At 42.3% G+C, this 10,648-nt stretch overlaps 1 protein-coding gene across 2 annotated transcripts; it reads right to left on the reverse strand.

The window, feature by feature from the left end:
* On the reverse strand, positions 1-10,534 carry LOC119456262 (checkpoint protein HUS1-like). 2 transcript variants are annotated; one of them, XM_037717920.2, is made up of 8 exons: positions 10,331-10,534; positions 10,067-10,194; positions 9,801-9,977; positions 9,590-9,697; positions 9,036-9,110; positions 7,680-7,779; positions 4,918-5,025; positions 1-1,177 (listed from the first exon to the last, which is right to left on the reverse strand). In XM_037717920.2, exons 1-8 carry the CDS (start codon positions 10,380-10,382, stop codon positions 1,092-1,094), a joined length of 834 nt encoding a protein of 277 aa, XP_037573848.1. In that variant the 5' UTR covers positions 10,383-10,534; the 3' UTR covers positions 1-1,091. The 2 variants fall into 2 exon arrangements, with proteins under 2 accessions (XP_037573848.1, XP_049525604.1); XM_049669647.1 differs by lacking the exon at positions 9,036-9,110.
* Between the last annotated feature and the right edge of the window lie 114 nt (positions 10,535-10,648).

Below are 10,648 nucleotides of genomic sequence, written 5' to 3' on the forward strand. Positions count from 1 at the left end.
TAAATTTTAGCTCTACAACTTTATTCACATTTCACCTAACATGTGGCTTTCACTTTGAAACAATGTGACGCGTTCACGCCAGAAAAATACTTCTACCACTAATAAACTCACTGGAATCCTGCCTTGTGCACCTTGTTATGTACATTCACAGAAAACGCAGCAAAGACCAGCAATCGATATGCACTCTTGAGGGTTAGATAGTGCCCAATTCAGAGAAATTCAATGGGCCTGCCAAGTAAGCCACCCACAGTGGTGTGTAACGAGAGTTACCGCTGCGCATAATTTACTCTGTATGCCAGTGCTAGACAGAGGTGCAGCTGCACAGTGAAATGGCAGCCTAACTGTTCAGAGCCGCATTCCCAGAGCCTTTAAATTAATACGTTTTATTGTATTCACCTTTACCTTCACTTGTCACTTCGTCCAACTGAAAAGTGATAGTTGCACAAAATAACATGAAGGAAGCAGGCTAGAAAATTAGTTTGTGAGTCATTACTGCGGTGACATCACCACTACCAATGCAGCTGGAGACTACCTACTGCAGCTACTTTTGTAAAGCAAACTCTCTTGATAACACTAAGTGAGCAGAAACATGTATTCCAAGGCAGCAACCAGTGCTGCATTCCTAGAAACCCAATGGCCTCTTAGTAGCATTCAGCTTTCAAAGCAAAATAGCACTTCTAACGTTCCTACAAAGATGCACGTCACCTCTGTTGCAGTCTTGCAGGTAGCCTTTGCCAAGAAACTTGTACCACAGTATTTACACTGGTGTACTAAACATGATTTCACTGAACGCCAGTCACCAAGTTAGCTATGATAACCACATATAGAAATTACTTGATATGCCTTGTAAGCATAACTGTGTTATGCTATAACCAGGGCTCAGCTTCACTGAGCTTAGCATACCTTTGTAACTAGGGTATCATGCACTGCATCACCACATTCTGGAGAACTTTGCCAGTGTCCATGGCCATCCAAGTGTAATCTCGGCATTTGTGCTACTACACGTCAAAAGTCGGCATGAGCAGTTGCAAGTTGAGACGTGTAAATAGCTAGTAGCATGTGACAGAAAAATAGTACAATATTTGCTTTGCTTAGCTATACACGCATGGTAGTAAGTACTGCAAGGAACCGTAGTCATGGTTGAAAGTGATGTGGCACAACTTCTTGTGTGCAATTTCTGAAAGCAGAGGAAAACAACACAGGAGTGGCACTTAAAGAGCCTGCAAATGCATCACAAAATAGATGCAGATGTGGCATGAAAAATGACATATTATGTACACAATCTTCATAACATTGCAGGATCTGAAGGGAAACGTTATGTAAGTACTATCAATAATTTACTGCTATGACCCACTGAAGTATGCTGTATTTGCACGAATATAACACGAGGCTTTTTTTTTAGAAATTTCCAGCCTTGGAACGCATTGTAAATTGTAATACATTTTTTACTTTTTCGGAGAAACCAAATGTCTCCCCTCGCGTTATATTTGTGGTCGCGCTATTTACGCGCAAATACGGTAGTTAACAAGGAGTGCACCTTTCACTGCTCACACCTCATCTTATGCAGGTTGGTGCATTCATTTTGGTGGTACTAGTGACATCTCTTCTAGCACACGTTTTTTTACTTTCCTCCCCACTTGTAATACTGCTGCCTTCACAGCCAGCTGGTTTACAAGGCCTCAATAGACCGATCCCACCAGCCAGTTTCACGACGCCACCGCTGCCGCGGTGCATGCTGGTACTTGTAGTCATCCGGCCGCTCCAGCCACCCTGTGCCTGTGCGTCCTGTTTCCGAACGATTTTTGGCAATTTTTGTGGTTCGTGTAGAGCCATCGTGTGATGGGTGGATTGACCTGCTGCGTTCCTGGTTGCTACAACAACCTCACAAGGGATAAAGGCTTCGGATTCTATGTGTTTTCTAAAGAGCGACAGCTTCGAGAGACGTGGATCCAACAGATGAATAGGTGGTACTGCTAAAACAGAGCGCGAGAAGAAACACGGGGACGAATAGCGGCCGCATTTGATGGGGGCAAAATGAGAAAACACCCTTGTACTTAGATTTCCCGAAATTGATTGATTATTGATCGATTATCGATGAGCCTTCATTGGCTATCGATTGGCTATCGCAAGGTATCGGCCACGTATTTGGGCTAGGCTAAGAACTACCAAGTCATCCCCAGTATTTTCCAGAATATATTGATTATTGATCGATTATCGATTAGCTATTGATTTTCTATTGTAAGGTATTGGCCACGTATTTGGGCTAGGCTAAGCACTGCCAAGTCATGCCCAATATTTTCCGGAATTTATTGATAGATCGATTATCGATTAGCTATTGATTGGCTATCGATTGGCTATCGCAAGGTATTGACTACGTATTTGGGCTAGGCTAAGCACTACAAAGTCATCCCCAGAATTTTCCGGAATTTATTCATTATTGATCGATTATCGATTAGCTATTGATTGACTATCGATGACTTGGCGATGATGGGCTATCGGTGTTTTTATGTTAAATACGCCACCTAGCTTACTTAAAAACTTCTAGATATCGCTGTTACCTGAAGTCTGCAAGTTGTGCGCGAAACTCATGTAGGTAAGCATCATTAGGGCACTAAAGTTTCGGCGCCGCATTACAAACCTGTCTCCAACAGGTATACAAATCATATTATGTCCGTCGCTAAGCAAACATAACGTTGCAGTCACCGAGATGCACGTATGCAAAAATAGTAGCGCAAAACGACCGCGTACATCAGCATGTAATGCATACAAAGCGCGAACAAATACGATGCTCAACGCGTAATCAGCGGATAACAACCGAAATGAAAGAGCAGCAGGCACTTTTCAACGTTCGTCTCGCATGCTGTAATGAACGGCCGATGTAATTTCTTAAAATACATGACGAATGTTTCTCGGTGGTGGAGTCGCAGAGATGTCTGAGAAGCTCGTGCGCAGTGCTCAACGAGCGCGGACTGCGGTGGTGGGGTTGACCAGTTGACTACAACCAAGATGGTGGTAGTGCTACTTCCTGTAAACTGGCGCATGCGCAGATCGGTCGGTGGGATCGGTCTATTAGGGCATCCTGTCAACATATCAGTACGGCTAATTTGTAGTAGAACACACGCAATCAATAAACGGCTCTAGCTCAGCATCGCTTATGGTACACTCCGATCACATTCTGCATGCTCAAGCAATGCAGAGAACTGCGTTGGACTTCCGTTTGTTTATAACAGCATAGCAAAGACTTGAGCGGTGCATGGTGAGCTTGGCTGCAAAGTTTCAACGAAGCCAATAGGATGCATCATCACATTTCCTCAGTATTTATTCGGCAGTGGAGTGAGATCATGGCTAGATGCACTGCTTTGTAGCATAACAAAGGACAGGTTAACCACAAGGTGGCACAGACATACCTGCCAACCTATGAGCATGAAAATTCATAAAAATCCAGTGATCACGACAGGAGGGAGGGGAGTGATGGCATACATCTTTGGATGCAGCATACTAGCAGCATCAGACTTGCAACAGGAGATACTGACAAGCAATGCAATGTTTTCAGATCACAGTGACATTGTCAGCGACTTCACTGTTGCCCATTACACCTGCTTAAGGAACTTTTTCAAATAAGCTTGCTCAAATCAAGTGCTCTCAGGTTTATGTTCACCTGGTGCTGCCACAAGAGGGTGGCACACGTACCATCACAATTTCTGTTTTTGCATGCATTTTGTTGTAATATTGCGGCGCCTCATCTTTCAAGAGCTTTAAAGCATTTTCATCAACAGAATTTATTTTTGTAACACTTTACTAAAATTTAAGAAAGTTGGCAAGTATGCACAGGCAAGGTGATGCACAAACTCACATGTGGCTTATGTACAGAATTAAAAAGATAGAAAAAATTTTGAGAAAAGCAATAATTATTATCTGTTGTCTTTTATGCTACAAAGCAGAAGGTCTAGCCATTATGCTCCAGCAATTAGGCCCCATCACAGCATTACTAGCGAAGTCAGGGCAGTGCTCTGGTTTTCATGAGCATTGTGTACAAGCACAGTATGGCTCCTGCTGAGACTCATTGTACACCTGTAAGTATACAAGTGTCTGAGCAAAGTGCACCATAAATGATAAGCTAAAACTGCCTACCACCACCTGCAAGCACTGCCCCCTTAAGACTCGTGTCACAAAAGCAAGTTTATAACATTGTTTAGCCTAATCTTGAAGGAAACTGCTGATTATCCTAATGCATTTCTTGACTCCCATGCCACCCTATATGCTTGGACTGTTTCATTCTGAGCCAGTAACTATTATTATATTTAGTTCAGGTTAGGTTCACGTTGAGGCACATTCTAAGAATACAACATTACTTGGCGAAATGCCAGCAAATGGGAAGGAAACCAGAAAAAACCACGAGGAAGAAACAAAGTGACAGGAAGGGTGTTGTCTGTTTCTCCTCATGTATTTTTCTGGTTTCCTTCCCATTTGCTGGCATTCCACCAAGTGATAACAAGTACCAACTCGCCCAACAAATTAAGCCACTCATATGAACCAAGAATAGTAGTTTGGGTTCAGGTTTGGGTTGGGCCAGAATGCCAGTACGGATTTGGTTCAGCAACCTAAGATAAACTCCAGTCATGGCCCAACTGAATAGTATTCCATTTGGTCCAGCAGCCAGACACGAAGCTTCTTGCACCAGCTTGACAGCATGCCTTAATTGAATCAAGCTCACTTCTTTCTTTACACAATTAGTGCCTAAATCTGGCCAGCACTGTCCCTTCCATCACAGTGTCCCTTTATGTCTTCCGAAAAGAATGGTAGACATGGCCCTCACAATACATTCGCAATACACACAATAAACTAGTCAGTATTTTTTTTTTTACATGTATACCGTTATAGAAGCTGATTTGACACATAAGAGACAGCTGAACTTACTGCATGTAACCTGCCTAGGATTCAGCTGCTGTGCCAAAAGCACTGGCACCAATTTGCGCAAATCAATGCGGGCTTCGTAAACACCGGCATGAGAAATGGTGCCATCACCTGTAAGACAGAGATCAATTATGGATGCTACTTCGATGTCAGTGCAGCTGTAAAAGCTTTAGCAGGTTAAAGGGACCAGTGAGTATAAATGTTTATTGTAATCATACAGTGAAATACAAGTCATAGGTTCCATGAATAAGCAAACTGGCCTGCGCACAAGCTGAAGTAGACCAATCTCACATTGCTCAGAGCATATATGCATCTCTCCTGTTGGTAGACTTCACCTCCTTCTCATTGTAAGAGTAGCGAGAATTGGTTGAGTTGGAGTTCTCACCTAACTTAGGCTCAAGGCAACAGTGAGTTGAATTTCAACGACAGCTGCATTGTGAGGTTTGCCAGTAAATTACTTAGAAGAAGGGGGAGGGGGGGCAGGTATTTAGCACAAGTGCATCTCCCAGCCCACCGTCTTTAATACAGAATTTTTTCCTAATCTGCCGAGCAACATGTCACAAGTGACAAGCGAGCCATGTGCGTCTGGTGTGAAGAGTATGGCAACGCCGGTTGGCAAAAAGAAGGAACGTATGAACGTAAACAAGAAAAGAAGCAAAAAATGAACTCATTTGAAGAGAAGGCACGTGATGAGCGAGGAAAGAGGAGAAAAGAAGAAAAAGGAGAAGACAGATAAGCTGGCATTGCTGATGCGGGCATGGACTGGTGCAGACGCTTCGCCAGCTGTGCTCTGGTGACGTGGTCGAGATTCATCGGGGACCCGTACCGGAGAGGGGACGTCTGAGAGTCGGCTAGCGACAGCTCCAGCTCTTGAGCCCCGGCTACGGTGCTGTGGCAGTACTCTATGGCCTCGGTCCAGCCCCGTGAAACCGTCACCTGCCACCGTCAATCACCTGGCCACGTCAGCCACCCGGTGCACTACCGAATACAACTACGTCCTGCACCATGTGACCCCCGGGTGCTTTGCCACCAATGTGGAAACCAGCCCCGTCAAACAACAACGACGGAGGATGACGTGTGCACCACGTCCGAGCTACAACGGCCGTGTCTTGTGCCACGTCGGACTGGCTCCCACCGCATTGTGAAGGTCAGACTGTTTGTCCTTTACCTTATTAGGAACTGAGAGACTACAGTATAAGTGTTGGCGTGTTGTGTATGAACAGCTAGTATATAGATTTAGCATGTGTTTACACAGCTATTGTTTTTAGTATTTCTTTGTCGTTTTATTTCTTACTCGTTTTTGTGTTATAAATGTGTTTTTTTCTATCAAGTACACATTGTCTCCTGTCTCTCTTAGAGCGCCAAAATTTGTAACACACATCACCTGGCCCTTCACTGCAATGCATAAGCCTGTTTATCAACGTAAGAAAAAAAAACCATAAAAATATGTGCCTACAACCAAATTTGCCATTCAGTATGCTAAGAAGTTCTAAAGGAGTGTTATCTTCATCGTGTTGATAACTCTGTCATTGAAGTAACTCTTCGCATTGTTCACACTTTAGAATATGTGCAAGCCAACGTTAACATGGGATACTGCAACATTCTTCCAGCAAGGGTAATGCGAGCAATGCTCATTTCATGCTTGCACACAGCATTATAACCAATGATACCAGAAAAGCATTCAACAAATATAAAAACGATTACAAGAAAATAGCATTGCACATTTTCTTACTCCTTTACAGCTAAAAATGTCAAAACACCACAGCCTGAAGTGGCACCACATAATGAGATCGCTATCAATGTCACGATTTTTTTTTTTTTTTTTCACATGCTTAGCTGTAGCTACTGATGAATAAGGTAGTTTGCCTTAGTAGGGGCGGTCACTTTATGTTTATGCAGCTTCACTGTAGGCTGCAGTTAGCACAAGTGTGTACGACAAGGCAGAGCATGTACACTAGTCACACCACAAGAAAAGTAAACAATCATCGAACTGACCTAGCACCTCATAACACTGCCAGTAAATGTTTCAATGACAGAATAGTTCAAGCGAAGAACACTGATAGGTTAGCAGTTCTTTATTTTTTCTTATTACACATCTCCAACATCCAAATTTCAGGCAAATACTTAAGATCCTAATGCCATGACTGAACATGTGGTCATATTGTAAACAAGGGTACTTCTACCAGTAAAGCTTATATGAACATGCTGGTACATCACTGGGCCCTATAAAAAATTTTAGCTTAACATTAGATGTTGTAAAGTGTCATCAGAGAGTATTCTACTGCAAGAATTGTGAAACAGATTCAATAATAGCAGAGATGGAAATAAATTACATGTTGTGAGCCAATGGTACCCTGAAGCAAGCTGAGCAGAGGTGGTTGCAGTGCAGGGAGGGACTGTTCAAAACCTTAAGATATGCTGTCACACAAGATTCAGAGCACTTACGCTAGGCAAGGTGTCAAGGTATTCCATTTCTCCACCATGCCGTCACTAACATCCTTTGCAAGAAAACTGCTGAAATGTTCAAAGCATACCTTAACCGATTCTCCTCATTTTCAAACAAAACTTACATTGGCGAAGGTAGTCATAGATATGCTATTTATCTCCACCAGATCTTGTGCAATCAACAATGTATTTTGCCTGAACTGAAACTGACGGGGATGCCACTGTGGCTTCACATCAGATGTTTTGCAAATGGTTCATAAACATTCAAACAGATAAGAGCTTGAAAAGTAAAATCTGTGCAAAATCGAAATCAGACTTACCAGAAAGAGGGAACTGCAGTCCTTTGAAATGTGTAGTCACAGTGACCATGTCTGTTTGAACTGATACAGTCATTCCATGATCGCTAGAGATTGTTATGGTCTGATATGAAGAAAAAAACAAATAATTGCAGCAAACTTCCAGTTCAGAGTTCCTTTCTTTTTACTGCAGCAACACATTTATAAGTAGTTGATAATGGCCGACTGTAACACTGGCTAGCCCTTCAAGGCACTGTTAAGCACAACAAACATGTTTAATTTGTACAAAGACAAGGATATATATACAATAAGCATTTCTGTGCATAGATTATCTTTTAGCAGAGACTAATGCGAGTTTTAATAAGAGCTAAAGTTATACTAAAACTAAAATACCTTCATAACAGCCAGGAGAGTACTTGAAATACTTATGTGAGTTCGCAACAGAGTTAACATTCACAACATAACTTTGTGCATTAAATTGGTACTAGCCATCAGGACACTACCACCACTACCAGCTCAGTATCGAAATAAATCACTAAGCAAACATACAAATACACTTTTTATGGCACACAACACAAAAAGCAATGAACAAAAAAATATAGCTTCCAAATTTAAACAGACGTATGATATACCATAAGGTGGACATACAACTTCTATATAGGGTTGCCACTATTGCCGAGAAGACAAAGAATAGCACCGAGACACAGGAGTGCGATATATACTGTATGCAAAAATACAAACAATATGAAAACATAATAAAGTGCCGACACACTGAGTGGAAACTTTGCACGGCTGAAATTTATTGATAGGGTTTAGGTAAATAAAATTTGGTACACATCTAAAATTAAAAAATAGAAGAAAGAAAAAACAGCTGAGTATCATTTCCGTAGCCCAGGATTGTGTGGGGTCACGAGAAAGAACAATGTGCATCCATTTCACTCATGTGACCCATACTGGTCATGCCAGCTGACGCGATAAGCACCAAAAACTGAGCAGCTGTATCAGTGAGAAGCAGAAGTTGCACTTGGCCACAAAGAAGAAAAAAGAAAGTGATCAGATGGACTGGCCAGTCTTGCCACTTAGGATAGCATGACAGTTTCACAACAGTGAACAGTTCAAAGAAATTGATCCCTTTGCGACAATTAATTTCAGTTGTTCGCTTCGTACAAACACCTGACAAAGCACTTGCAATAAAAGTTATGTGCAGTTTAGGGAAAAACGGAAAACTGACAAATGGCATGCCAGTGTGGTGGTCAAGCCATCAGCAAGCACCGTGAGGGAAAAACCAGCAGTGCCTGTGAAAAACCGGCCAAGTGGCAACCCTACTTTAACATCAGAGGCTTAAAAAGCTAAATATAAAGCATATTTCAGCATTCTTACCGCATACGAACTCAGGTTCTTCATTTTGTCCACAACATTTTTCATCACCTTTAATGATGGCATGTGGGTAACAATCTGCACAAAATGATAATCATATGCGCTGGTGTAAATATATTCACATAGCAGCATCTGTTTCTTTTGAAATGACCGAATAAGTCAAGCGCAGCAAAGGCTTGCAATGCCTGGCTTTCAACTTGAATGAACATGCTCTGAAACATTGCCATTCCATTTCATAACTGAATAACTGTGGCCTGACGACGACAAATCATACTGTCAAAATGTTGGCTCCAGCTACATCTCATGTACGATGGCTGTTGGCCACTTGTTCCCCTGCATGTTCATCATTATTGTCCTTATGTGTAAAAGCAGTCTTCAGCACAAGTCACATGCACAAACGGTCTGTGTCAATTCATTAGGCAAAAGCAGCTTGCACTGTTGCAAAACAAACAGATAACTTGGTTAGTAAACCCTCCTGGTAGACGCAGTAGTAGCTGTAGATGTTACATTATCACTTAACCACGATTTGTAAGCAGGCATGAAAAAGCAAAACTCACATCGCCTTCTTCCACATCTGGTTGAGCAAAGTTATTCCACAGTCTTCGTGGTATCACGGACACTGGCACGTCGTGAACAACAGTTCGAGATGTTGAGACTAGTGATGGCTGTGTGGACGTACGTAAAACGAGAGTTACAGGCATATTCGTGACTACAATCTCAACCAAACAAGTAAGAGAAGCAATCGTCATCAAAAGTCAGCACTCTTACCAATTCTATTTCAAAACTTAGGCAAGGAGTTTGCCTTTTAGTCAGCTTGACCTTTAGCGACTTCGCAGCTGCTGCTGACTTCAGTGCTTTCACAATGTGATCAGCGACAACATCGAGATATATCTCGTTGAATTCGTCTGAGACACCTTGCATGTTGTACTCTTGAAACAGAGTTTCCTGGAAGTAAATAACAGAAAAGGCGAGGTTTTGCAAGTGTCTTATCTGCATAAAGTGTTGAAAAGAATTCAAAACACCGAAGCATTTACCTGCGGTATGTCAGCCCATAGCCACCCGCCACCGCTTACAGCGTCTTCATTTAGAATGAAGTAGACGCAATCCGTAGTGATGCGCAAGGTGACATCCTTAGCTAGTTTAGAAACTGTGTGCACGATTTCTGTAATATAGAGCAAGGTGCACGATGCTCAATACTCCCATAACACCAACATCTCTCCAACAACAAGGGTGCAATGTTGGAAAATGCTATAATATTCAACAAATAGCTTGTTCGCAATTGTGGTATCGCAACTTACTGGAAAGCTGCTGAATGCACACGATGTCTACTATTCGTCCACGAAACTTCATACTTCAAAAGACGCGGACAACTGCGACATGCGCTGTCTGTGGATTGGCTAAACTTGGGCAAGACGCGGCTAGTACCGTCTCTGCGCTGTCGTCTGCATGTCTTGTGGAGGTGTGTCCGTCCACGTTTGTCAAATTCAAAATAAAAAAAAAATGCGCACGTTGCTAAATTTCAAGCAGATATTAAGCACACGCTCTCTCTATCTCTTACTTCACACACACACAGACCTCATCGCTACTCTTCTTGTTATGAAAACAGAACAAACACC

The sequence above is a fragment of the Dermacentor silvarum genome, chromosome 6 (genome assembly GCF_013339745.2).
Source record: "Dermacentor silvarum isolate Dsil-2018 chromosome 6, BIME_Dsil_1.4, whole genome shotgun sequence".
In the NCBI taxonomy this organism is placed as follows: domain Eukaryota; kingdom Metazoa; phylum Arthropoda; class Arachnida; order Ixodida; family Ixodidae; genus Dermacentor; species Dermacentor silvarum.

Bases quoted from the DNA above. Each gene is read 5' to 3' on its own strand.
- LOC119456262 (XM_037717920.2), bottom strand. From the start codon at position 10,382: ATGAAGTTTCGTGGACGAATAGTAGACATCGTGTGCATTCAGCAGCTT. The intron at 10,195-10,330 runs GTAAGTTGCGAT...TCTATATTACAG, and splicing joins GTGCATTCAGCAGCTTTCCA to AAATCGTGCACACAGTTTCT. The intron at 1,178-4,917 runs GTAAGTTCAGCT...CTCTGCTTTCAG, and splicing joins TCCTAGGCAGGTTACATGCA to AAATTGCACACAAGAAGTTG.